The sequence below is a fragment of the Girardinichthys multiradiatus genome, chromosome 14, assembly GCF_021462225.1.
Source record: "Girardinichthys multiradiatus isolate DD_20200921_A chromosome 14, DD_fGirMul_XY1, whole genome shotgun sequence".
In the NCBI taxonomy this organism is placed as follows: domain Eukaryota; kingdom Metazoa; phylum Chordata; class Actinopteri; order Cyprinodontiformes; family Goodeidae; genus Girardinichthys; species Girardinichthys multiradiatus.
Genome location: NC_061807.1, coordinates 36,985,470 through 36,999,044, shown reverse-complemented (window position 1 = coordinate 36,999,044; position 13,575 = coordinate 36,985,470). Strand labels below are relative to the sequence as shown.

General features: G+C 37.9%; 1 protein-coding gene across 1 annotated transcript; it reads left to right on the top strand.

Moving 5' to 3' along the window:
* The first annotated feature begins 9,378 nt into the window (after positions 1-9,378).
* On the top strand, positions 9,379-13,292 carry LOC124880342. Its single transcript, XM_047385386.1, has 5 exons — positions 9,379-9,539; positions 9,726-10,072; positions 11,223-11,585; positions 12,129-12,269; positions 13,024-13,292. Exons 1-5 carry the CDS (start codon positions 9,379-9,381, stop codon positions 13,290-13,292), a joined length of 1,281 nt encoding a protein of 426 aa, XP_047241342.1.
* Positions 13,293-13,575: the final 283 nt, after the last annotated feature.

The following is a 13,575-nucleotide window of genomic DNA, read 5'->3' as shown; positions in this document are numbered from 1 at the left end:
TTGAAGAGTTTATGTCTTTTTGCCAGCAAAGAGACATTAGCGCGCTGGGCCTCCCCTTCCAGGTCCCACAGAGGAGGAGTGGAAGAGGCAGGATGTAGCAAGAGCGGTGCTATTATTTGGACAGTGGCGTCACAGGAAGTCTGCACTTACCCTGTTTCTTGGCTGTGCCGGAAGTAGGTTAATGCAATTTATTTTGAAAGTTCCAGAAAAGTCCGTACCGCATTTCCTGTTGTAACTCATGGCTGTGGGTCCCAACACAGACTTGGGGAAAAAAATAGATTTAAAGTAAACACACAAGCACAAGGATCAAAACAAATACTAACTAGACAAAAGTAATCTACTAATCAAAGGAACAGGGAAAACCTCTAACGGCTAGGTAAACAAAAACAAAGAACAAAATGCCAGATCCTGACATCACTCTACCCTCAAGGTCAGATGCCAGACGACCTTTACAACTCTGAAAAGCGGTGCGAGAACCACTGAAATTCTGGGAAGCGGTGCGAGAACCGCTGAAACTCTGGGAAGCGGTGCGAGAACCACTGAAATTCTGGGAAGCGGTGCGAGAACCACTGAAATTCTGGGAAGCGGTGCGAGAACCGCTGAAACTCTGGGAAGCGGTGCGAGGCCCATCCGCCTCAAGGTTCAATGTGTTGTGCGTTCAGAGATGCTCTTCTGCATGCCTTGGTTGTAACGAGTGGTTATTTGAGTTACTGTTGCCTTTCTATCACCTCGAACCAGTCTGGCCATTCTCCTCTGACCTCTGGCATCAACAAGGCATTTGTGCCCACAGAACTGCCGCTCACTAGATATTTTCTCTTTTTTGGACCATTCTCTGTAAACCCTAGACATGGTAGTGCGTGAAAATCCCAGTAGATCATCAGTTTCTGAAATACTAAGACCAGCCTGTCTGGTACAAACAACCATGCCACATTTAAAGTCACTTAAATCACCTTTCTTCCCCATTCTGATGCTCGGGTTTAACTGCAGCAGATCATCTTGACCATGTCTACATGCCTAAATGCACTGAGTTGCAACCATGTGATTGGCATATTAGAAATTTGAGTTAACGAGCAGTTGGACACGTGTACCTAATAAAGTAGCCGGTGTGTGTAGTGTAATCCGTGTTTTATATTTCATATATGGCTTGTGATAATTGTATCTGACACACTATGGATTACAGGTAAAGACACTTCAATTCAGGATATTCATGTGGATGTTCATTGTGTTTTCCTAAAAAATATAAAAAACATTTTACGTCAGATGATTTTGGTAATGCATTTATTGTTAGCTGTAATAAATTGCCGATGATTTATTTTGAAATTTGGTCAAACCAGATGCAAATATAATAATTGTTCCCTTCTAGCAATTGCAATTGTTCAATTGTGACACTGTAGTATGAGGTTTTGTAGGGCAAAAACATTACAATACAGTGAAAACTGAAATTCTTTTTAGCTCTGCAGATTTCCAATTTTATTACAATACCTTTATCCTTTGAAGTAATTATTTCCTTGAATAAACATACACTGCATTCATTAATTTCTTCTATTTTATTAGTAGTTTTAAATAACATTGCTAAAAAGGCTTCCTTTGTTCTAAAGTCCCATTATTAAGAAAATATTAGAAATTTTGTTGCTTTGTATTGTTACAGTGTTAGTGATTCTTTTCCAGAAAGAAGATGTATTAAAAATTGTTATGAACTAAAGCCCTTTTTCGAAAGGGAAATCAAATAGTAGTTTAATAACAAAGGTGTAATGCTACATAAGTCACATCTGCGACCTGTACAAGTTTCAAATAACAGTCCCCATACACTGAGTATCTGCTTAACCAGTAAAGTCAGTCAAATGCTGCACATCAGTTTACACAGAACTGATGTGGATGCACTATTAGTGATCAGTTACAAAGGGAATAGCATAAAATCGCCTGGAGGTTATTCTAACACCTTGCTGTTAACCCACAGTTTTATGTGCGCCTTAGAATGTCAGTCGAAACTTTGCACATTTACACACAAAAATCTTTACCAATTCTACTTTGCATAACAGTTTTGACTCGGTGTTACTTGGCACAAAGGCCACAACACAAAGAGAGACACAGTATGTGAAAAGTTGTTAAAAGATAGATTTATTATTATTATTATTATTATTATAAGTATTATGATTTTTATTACTATACCAAGTCCCTGGGTAAAAGAGAACAAATTCCTCATTAATCCACAGGAAGACCTGGAAGTGTGAACGTTTGGCAAATATTGTTAGCAAACAAGATAGCTCCCATGTGCAGTGATGTAAAGTTTCCTACAGCATTTTTTATTTGTGATGTTTTGTTTAGTAGATAGTTCTAAGTTTGCCATTTGGCTTTAACATCAGTGTATTACCCAGATTTCCTGCTTTTATTGACCATATGAAGCAGAGCTATGGCTTGCTATAATTCTTATAAAATGAAGTTACTTTGCACACTATGAATGCTACCCAATGTCAATGCCATTTACATTGTTGTACAGCAAGGTGAAACAAGCACAGAACAAAACATATATCATGAAATAATTCAAAGACTATAACAGCATCATACTTTATCCAGTCTAAAAGTCCTTGCAGCAGGAATAAATATTTGACTACTGCTTTGAACGTTAGTCCGTGTTAGCAATGATGCTGCTAACATCACTTTACCAGTCAGAAACTGGACCCATTCTTTCCTCCACTGCCCTGGCAGCGCCGGCTTTGGGCATCACTGAGTCAGTGACTTGAGCCAGCAGCTCAAACTAATAACCCTCGGGCCCATTGGGCTCCAAAAGGTATCCCTCAACCTCCTGTGACAAGGGGTTGAAAAATCCTCCACCTCAAAAGACCAATCCATGGCATTACTACTAGCATCGCTCTGCTCATTGTCCATGTATGAATATGTCAAATTAAGCAACTACAGCCTTTCCTCGTTCTTCTCAACAAACCCCCGCTTAACCCCCTCTGCTCTTCTCCAGACTTGGCTTTGCCCACTTTGGTGGCAATTTTCATAAATTGCCTAGAGGCGGTGTTATGCTTTTACATCGGGTTTAGTTTCACTTTAAGCACCAAAAAAAGTTCTTAAAATCACAAAGAGCAGTGGGTCATAAGCTTATGTTTTATTGGTAAATAAAACTGGATTTTTTATTAAAAAAGAATGAAATCCTAAAAGTATGTATCACTTTGGAGAAAAAAAGGCAGCTCATTCTTTTCCAAATGAATGGAAAACCCAGTCGCTTCTTTAAAAAGAGCGCTTTCTTATTTGAAAGCTGATGGCACAGCCACCCCCTCATCGAACAGCAGCCGTCACCAACACGCACCTCCCCACCCAGAACCCTCAATGTCTACATGCAACTTAACATTTACAGGTGGCACCAGAGGCATCTCCTCTGGATGCCATTGAGCGTGCCCACCCTCAAGGCCTTACATGTGTGTGTCATGAAAATGTTATAAGTGAGAGTGTCTAAGTTGTACAATAAAATTGGGGCCCAGGTCGCCATCGCGGAAATAGAGTGGTACATGAGTGGTAGTGCGATGGAGTGGTAGGAGGAAGGTGTTTGGGGATGGGGAGGGAAGGATTGGGTGGCAAAATACTCTCCCAATGAGTCAGCTCCCTGGCTGACCCAAATAGGCAGCCCTGTTCGCTGAGTTCCAACAAGGGACAGAGGCACCAGTACATCCACTCCACCAAGGATAGGGACAGGCCCGAGAACCAACTGAAAACCAGGAGCAACACCCCCAGCCCCCCCCGGAACCACCCAAATCCCAGTCCCAACACCCAGTCCTCTGACCAAAAAAGCCACCGACCCCCAATGAAGAGGAACTGACTGAAAGTGCACTGCAGGGAACAAGAGCGGGCACAACTAAAAAACAAAACAAAAAAACGAGCCAACCAGCTGGCCTAGCGCAACAAGAATACGCTGCACAAAAGAGGGTCCGCAACCAACACTCTCAAATGCCCCCAGACCCACCGCAGCCCCCAGCCCGGCACCCGATGGCAGCCACAACCAGGCCAGCAGAGCAACAAAACATGGCCCACACCAACACCAGGGTGGCCAATATTTAGATTTTGAATTAGAACCAGTGGGACGTTTCAAAGCACATGCCAAGGTCATCTTGATTAGCAGCTAACGGTTAGCTAGTTTCTCTAATCTCACTGTTTTGTATCTCAATCTGTTACCTGTTACAGTTAGGGCCAAAATTATTTATAAATGTGGAAAATTTGGATTAAAATTTATTTTCATTTAACACTGAAGTTTGTATCTGATAGAAAATGAGAAGGGCATCTCTCAAAAATAATAAATCAATGTCAAAGGACTATCACTTTCAAAAACAATTTTGAACACAGAAAATCATATACTTAGGCATACCATTTAGGGGTGTTTGAATATTGTAGGATCTCCTGGCAGATGTCTTGATACCCAGAAATAAATCTTTTGCTGATAGATCACTTGCAATATACAATATTTTTGCATCTTGTTTTTGTTGGTTATTTAAAAGAAAATTTGTTAACCTCACCAAAACATCACTGACATACGTAGAGCTGGAACTATAGAACCAGAGAATGACAGTAGTGGATTTTCTCACTGTAGACACCTGTAGGCTCACTTCCCACTTTACATCGACTCACCAACTCAGTTCTATGAATACATCCCTCAGTAAATGAGAGGGATGGCTGCGGTGGGCTACCTTCACCTGGATTTACAATTGCAGTCATTGCAATTACAGATGATGCAATGACTGCAGATATTGTAGACATGAAAGAAAACAGGTTAGGTGTGCTAGGTGTCGTAAGAGATGGTTTATTCTTTTTGCCCATCTTTCTCAACAATAGGGCTTTGTTAAAACCAGGATGTATGTCGCTAATAAGTTTTGATGACCTTTTAGACAATAGATGCAGTCTAAACATGAGACAGCCAGTCTACCCACAAACACAAAAAAATTGTAGTTTAAAAATATCACAGCAATAACCTTTATTTGCCAAGACTGGCAAAGTAAACTTCTTAAACTGTAAATCCTATTTCCTTAATCTTTTTTTATTCTTAGGAACAAACATGAAACTGCACAGCAAACATTTACAATCAAACACAAACACAAACACACACACACACACACACACACACACACACACACACACACACACACACACACACACACACACACACACACACACATAAATACTGTATATATATTTAATATTTAATCCACTATTTTTATTTAAACTGCAAATTTTAAAATCATATATATTTTTCTTGAACTCTATATTTTTCCTGTGTTTATTTAATACAAGTTAATTTCTTGCCGTTTTATTTTTCCTACCCGTTTTATTTCTTCCATATTTATTACCACTCAAATATTTTAATATTTATATATATATATTAATATATATAATATTTTCCCTCAAAAAGACATTATTTTTGAAATTATTTTACTGTCCTTTTATTTCTAAAGAACAAATATATTTTCCTCTCTAGTATTTCCCTGTTGTATTTTGTTACCCAACAGATTTCCCTGAGCCCATTTATTTCCCTCGTTCTTTTTTCATTGTCTATGTATTGTCTTTGGCGGGACTGAGACAGAGGGGGGCGGTGTTTGGAACAGCGTCACTGCCTCAGCTTCTCTCCTATTGGCTAAGGTCAAGCCTCTAGGAAGTAGCTACTGAGCCTCATAATGGCTGCCTGGTTCTGAAAAGGAGCTAGCAGAAACGGCTAACTTAACTGTCATGTTGCTAAAAAGGTCAGGAGTGTGGATTTGGTGGTAGATAGCGCTGTTAGTCGGGATACTTTACTGTATCCTGTTGACTCTAACGTAGAGAATAATTCAGTTTGCTGAAGTACTAAGGCATTCACGTTTACGGACCCATGTAACTAGGGAAAACATACCACGACAACTTAAATATTAAACTCCACCAGGAATTTATGGTTAAGCATGTGTTGTATCAGTTTTATCAACATTAATTTATTGCCTGCCTCCTCATTCCATCACAAAAGTTACACAGTTCTCATTCTCACAAACCAAAGCAGGCTGAGCCCCGGTTGCAACTATGAAGCTGCATCTAGCAGCAAAAACACACGACAGAAAGAACAATGAGGAGTTTGAAAATACACATCTCATCATTTAAAGAAAAAAAAAAAACATGACATTTCCTGGTCTTGTATTATGGGACTTTCCCTCAAGGAAGTGATTATACTTAAAAGCAGGAGCCTTATGAAAGCTGTGGCCATTTCTTTGACAGAACCTTAACAGCAAGCAGAGGTGAAACTGTCTGGAAACTGAAAATGGCCATCGGGGTTGTTTTTCTTGGGTTTTTGTTTGGACTTGCAAATTCTCAACTTCCACGGATTCGGACATGTGACCCGGTGCAAGACCAAGATACAAAACAGTCTCCAACAGTGTGTTCCAATTATAAAAACATTGAGTTCCTCTATCGAAAACATATAGAACTTGAAGGCATTGTTTTGACTATAAAAAAGACAAACAACAACGGTGGAAAACAACAACGTCATGCTTGAAAGACTGGAAAAATCTCTCAACGATGCCCTAACAGAATTTACCAGATTTACAAAAAATCAAAATGCTGCCATTCAGAGTCTCAGGAATGATGTTGTTATACTGCAGGAACACCAAAACAGAGTTGGGGGAACCTTAAGTGACATTGAGCAGAGACTTGATATAACTGAAGGGAAGCTCATAGAAAAAAAAGCCAAGCTTGGAAGTCTGTAGGTGAAAACTGAAGCTGCCTTTAACAACACTAAAACACTGCTGAACTCATACAAGGATCAACTTTCCCACCTCAACTCAATGGCCCAGGACCTTGAAGTCCACTTTGAAGGGTGACTGAACATCACCAAGATGGAACTTGAAGAAAAACTGGAGGCGACTGAGAAAAACACTGAAGGTAATTTGGAATTTAACAAGATTATACTATTCCAAATGCATAGTAACACTAGGTCTTTCCATTGTGTAAACAAATGTGGTTTAAATATTTTTCAACGTGAATTAAAATATACATTGTTTCAAACATTCCAACTTACTTATGTAGCACCAAACAACTCCACCGAAAAAACTGAACTGGCCATTAAATCGAAAGCTAATTTAACAAAGTTATTTGTGATATTAATTTGAAAATAGGAATCATCCAACAGTATGTCTATTTTATGTATGCAACATGTAACCCAAGTTTTAAAAAATACTTTTCTGTGTTATATGTGTATAAACTGACAGCAGATCTACCTAAGATATTACTAAGCTGAAGACACAAAGTCTAACTCTGAACCTTATCATGTTTATAAGTGGCATTATGCCCTGATGCAAATACATTATCAGTTAGGTTTTTTGAAACAGTGTAGTTCTTGTGAACTTTAACTTGCTGTTAAATGTGCTGAAAATACACTATTTTAGGTGTTTCAGATGCAGATCTGCAGATCAGTTCAATTCAATTCAATTCAATTCAGTTTATTTATATAGCACCAATTCACAACACATGTCGTCTCAAGGCACTTCACAAAAGATCAAAAAGCTTAATTCACTAACAATAACATATAGATTTACTCCACATATATATATATATATATATATATATATATATATATATATATATATATATATATATATATATATATATATATATATATATATATACAGGGGTTGGACAATGAAACTGAAACACCTGTCATTTTAGTGTGGGAGGTTTCATGGCTATGGACCAGCCTGGCAGCCAGTCTTCATTGATTGCACATTGCACCAGTAAGAGCAGAGTGTGAAGGTTCAATTAGCAGGTTAAGAGCACAGTTTTGCTCAAAATATTGAAATGCACACAACATTATGGGTGACATACCAGAGTTCAAAAGAGGATAAATTGTTGGTGCACGTCTTGCTGGCGCATCTGTGACCAAGACAGCAAGTCTTTGTGATGTATCAAGAGCCATTGTATCCAGGGTAATGTCAGCATACCACCAAGAAGGACAAACCACATCCAACAGGATTAACTGTGGATGCAAGAGGAAGCTGTCTGAAAGGGATGTTCGGGTGCTAACCCGGATTGTATCCAAAAAACATAAAACCACAGCTGCCCAAATCACGGCAGAATTAAATGTGCACCTCAACTCTCCTGTTTCCACCAGAACTGTCCAATGCACCAATACACACAGCAAGACTGGTGAAAGATTGGTTTGATGAACATGAAAGTGAAGATGAACATCTCCCATGGCCTGCACAGTCACCAGATCTAAATATTATTGAGCCACTTTGGGGTGTTTTGGAGGAGCGAGTCAGGAAACGTTTTCCTCCACCAGTATCACGTAGTGACCTGGCCACTATCCTGCAAGAAGAATGGCTTAAAATCCCTCTGACCACTGTGCAGGACTTGTATATGTCATTCCCAAGACGAATTGACGCTGTATTGGCTGCAAAAGGAGGCCCTACACCATACTAATAAATTATTGTGGTCTAAAACCAGGTGTTTCAGTTTCATTGTCCAACCCCTGTATATATATATATATATATATACACACACACACAATAAAAGCAGTATGAACTTAAAAAATCAAACTGTTCTTTTTTCATTTACATCTTTTTCATTTACAAAATGTGCATGTTAAACATATTTTATACAAGTCTCAACAGAAGATGAAAAGGCTTTATTAGCATTGCATTAATTAAAAGCCATTTGCAAAATACAGGCTTGCTCCCAAGAAAGAGCATTGAAGGGGGGCAATTATCATGTGTCATACAGAGATCCTTGATTGATACTGTGGTTATTTCACTTTCATACATGAATATACAAGCTTTGTATAATTACAACATAGCATGGCCAACAAAAGCACTATTTATGTGTTTTTTCTGTATTTTATTTTACTTTACTTTACAACAATCTAATTTATTAAACGGGACATTGGTTATTGGAAACCAACCCGTTGTCTATCTATTTGAACAGAACAACTATTAGTGAGAGCTGGTGGTTTTAATTCAGTGCCTCTGGTAAGAAAGAAAAGTATTAGAAAATCGAAAGTTAGAAAAACAAGCTTCTCAAATGTTTTTATTCTCACTCGCCTTTTAGGCCAAAACAAAAACATTAGCAGCTTAGAAATATTTTCATCTAGATATTGTATTTCACTTCCCTTTCAGGGCTTGTGTACAATACAGACTGAACTAAATAAGGTTTAACATTTTGACTTGTTTTTGGACAAAAGGCCAGGATTGATACTGTTTTATGTCTGCTTTATGTAAGACGATAACTAGATTTGTAAAAATATTCTTTTTCCTATCACATCATAGGACATGTGGTGTCTAATGTGCTAGTAAATGTGTTGAAAAGTATTTAAATGTATTTGATTTACTTTTTCATCTTCTTTGGGACAACAAAGACAAGATTTCAACTTTAGAAATGAAAACTGAGGCTTCATTCAACAGCACTAAAACACTGCTGAACTTGTACAAGAATCAGCTTTCCCACCTAAACTCAGCAACTCGGGAACTTGGAGTCAATCTTGATTCTCGGCTGAACGTCACCAAGATGGACCTTGAAGACCAGGTGCTGACAATTCAGTTAAAAAGTGAAGGTAATTTTCAAATTGATAAATAACTTTTTTTGTACATTGTAAATAACTTCATGTGCAAATTTTAAGACCTGAGTGTCAAAGGTCTGGTCTGACACCACACCTAGAATTAAAATACTTACTTTTGCTTTAAGGTTTATTAAATCTTCTAAGTGTTTTGCAGATTTTCTTGCAGAGTTGACCAGATCCACAACCAGAGAGTTAACATCACCAGTCTGAGGAATGAAGTTGATAAACTGGTGAAACACCAAGAAATATTTGGGGTAAACGTCAGTGACATTGAGAAGAGACTTGATGTAACTGAGAGGCAGCTGATGGAAGAAAAAGACAAGCTTGAAAATCTGGAGACAGAAACTGAAGCTGCCTTTAACAACACCAACATACTTCTGAGCTTGTACATGAAGGAACTTTCCCACCTAAAGTCAACAGACTGGGACCTTGAAGTTAAAGTTGAGGCCTGGCTGAACATCACCAAGATGGACCTTGAAGATAAACTGGAGGGGATTCGGGAAAACTGTGAAGGTAATTTTAAAACTTAACAAGACCACATCATTCCATGGTCATTTTAACATCAAGTCTGTTAACTTTACGCATCAGTGAACTGACTTTTAGCTTTATTTCAAGCTGTTAGCACCAAACTACACAACCAGAAAAATGAGCTGGACCACAAAATCGAAAGCAGATTTAACAAAGCTATTTATGAGCTGAAAATACAAAATATTACAATGAACAACCTCATTGGTCAAACTGCAGGTAGGTGTGCATATGTTGTGTATTAATGAAAATTTTATCAATGAACAATAGTTCATGTTAAGTGTAAAATGCCAGTAGATTTATTCAAAGTAAAGATGAATAGGGTTTAAATTGTTTTCGGACAAAAAAAGCCAAGCTTGAAAATCTGGTGAAGGAAACTGAAGCTTCATTTAACAGCACTAAAACCTTACTGGAAACTTACAAGGATGAACTTTTCCACCTGAACCTAACGACCCTGGGTCTTAAAGTCAAATATGAAAACCAGTGGGATGCCACCAAGACTGACATTGAAATAAAACTAAATATGATCCAGGAAACCACTGAAGGTAATTCTTTTACAACATCAACAAAATAACAAGACTGAAGACAATTCCAGTGTACATGAAGTCTGTTTTATTTAAGACGTAAACCAAAGTTATAAAAACGATTATTTTTGCTAACACATCACGGGACATGTGGTGTCTAATGTGCTAGTAAATGTGTTGAAAAGTATTTAAATGTATCTGATATACTTTTTCATCTTCTTTGGGACAACAAAGACAAGATTTCAACTTTAGAAATGAAAACTGAGGCTTCATTCAACAGCACTAAAACACTGCTGAACTTGTACAAGAATCAGCTTTCCCACCTAAACTCAACAACTCGGGAACTTGGAGTCAATCTTGATTCTCGGCTGAACGTCACCAAGATGGACCTGGAAGACCAGGTGCTGACAATTCAGTTAAAAAGTGAAGGTAATTTTTTAATCAATAAACAACTTTTTTTGTACATTGTAAATAACTTCATGTGAAAATTTTAAAACCTGAGTCTCAAAGGTCTGGTCTGACACCACACCTTTTAGAAGGTCTAAACATGAAATGTAGAATTGAAATACTTATTTTTGCTTTAAGATTTATTAAATCTTCAAATGTTTTTGCAGATTTTCTTGCAGAGTTGACCAGATCCACAAACAACCAGAAAGTTAACATCACCAGTCTGAGGAATGAAGTTGATAAACTGGTGAAACACCAAGAAATATTTGGGGTAAACTTCAGTGACATTGACAAGAGACTTGATGTAACTGAGAGGCAGCTGATGGAAGAAAAAGACAAGCTTGAAAATCTGGAGACAGAAACTGAAGCCGACTTTAACAACACTAACATACTTCTGAGCTCGTACATGAAGGAACTTTCCCACCTAAAGTCAATGGCCCGGGACCTTGAAGTCACAATGGAAGCTCAGCTGAACATCATCAAGATGGACCTTGAAGATAAACTGGAGGCAATTCAGAAAAGCAATGAAGGTAATTTTAAAATGAAAAAAATCCTTACTATTTCATATTTATAGAATGTTATCCCAGTTTTTACAGGACAGCTAAATGTAGTTTATTAAATTGTCTTTAATATTTATATATATATTTTTACACATAACACATCAACTTTCTTCGGTAACAAACTACACCATCAAAAATCTGTTTTTGGCTACAGATTTGAAACCTTGAACAAACTTATTAATGAGCTAAAGTTGCAAAGTCTCCCAGTCAACCATCTCTTGAATAAAACTGCAGGTATATCTTTATATGTTTGGGTGTTTCTTATGGCTTTATTCAACACACCACAGTTCATATGAGGGTTCTTACTTGAAATAAATATGTTCTAAAGCAAAAAAGCCAATCTTCGAACTTTAGAGATAGAAACAAAAGTTTAATTTCAACATTAACCTAGTATTGATGTCATACAAAAATAGGCTTCACAACCTAAACTCTAAAGTGCAGTATCTTGAAGTCAATCTTCAGAACTTACAAAATACTTAGAGCTAACCATTATGTTTTCTTTATTTCCTCTAGTCCAGAAAAAAATGGCCTTTTCAGCAACTATCATTGAGTCCTCTTATTCGTTCACTGGACCCTACTCTACTGGTACCAGCAATGCTCTTAAATTCCACAGAGTCTTCACAAATATTGGCAACGCCTACAACAAAAAGACAGGTATGACCCATCTTTTAAATCTTTCCCACTCACTAATCTGTGTAAAGTCCTTGTAATATTTGCTACAGCAAAATACATGGATTGTTCTAATACAGGTTTCATGAAGCACAGCAAAAATCTACAGTGCATCTTATAATAGCCCATTTTTAAATGCCACTTTGCCCTTTCCAGAATATGAGGTCCTGGTCTGGGGATAGGACTTTCAGATTGCCTGAGGCTGTTGAGAGGCAGGGTTACGTGCTAATTAATGGACCCTTTCTAGCAATGCTCTGAGTTCTGCTTACCCACCATATTTAAGACTTGCATGCTGTTGTTTTGGTGATTGAGAATTAACCAAAGGAAGAGGACATATGATAGGTGGACAGATGATAAGGTCGAGACTTTTTTAAAATGCAATGTGGTACAACACCACAAGAAAACAAGCCAGTTGTGCATTCTCCATCTCGTTTTGTGAACAAATATAGGCTTCTTGATGAGGCTTTGCTTGTTTGGCCTTTGGTTTCTTAGTACCACCACCCACTGCACTGGTTGTGTGGTGTAGTTTTCTTCACAACTTCCCCATATGTAATTTGAGTGATTTAAATACATTTTATGGAGCCTGTAAAAGCAGTGGAAACAGAAAGCACATATATTAAACTGGATTCCTTTTACTCAGGTAGAGAAAAAAAAAACCCAGGTATATAAATCCCGGGACTTTTGGCGGAAAAGGGGCTAATAATTACAGCATTAATGAGCCCATTCTTCTCTTTGACAGGAATCTTCACAGCTCCAGTGAACGGTGTTTATCAGTTCAGCTTCATGACTTTTGGTTACAGCAGCCACACGTCGGGAGCCATCTTGGTGAAAAATGGAAATTACCAAGTGAGCACCTGGGAGTTTACAGGACCGGACACCAGTGATACAACGAGCAACTCAGTAATCCTTGAAATGAATGCTGGAGACAGCGTCAACATAATTTTGTGGCAAGGTGGTAAAATACATACGAGTGTCTTCAGTGGCTTCCTCATTTCCCCTTTGGTCTAAGTTTTTCTGATTAATTATGTTAGATGGGTAAACTCTTTTAAAGTCCATGTAAAGTAGCAATAAATATGTGTTCTGAGTTTGTCACACCACAGAAATATGTGCTATTAATCACCAAGCCAAATTTGACTGATTAAAACACAGCTAATAATATAAAATGAGGTCTTAAAAGTAATGAAAAAATTCATATTTCTCTGCTCTGTAACACTGGAGGCGCTGAAACCACGCCCAGGCAGAGCAGCGTTCCCGCTTCTGTGTCCTGTGCGAGGAGACAATGTTTGCGATG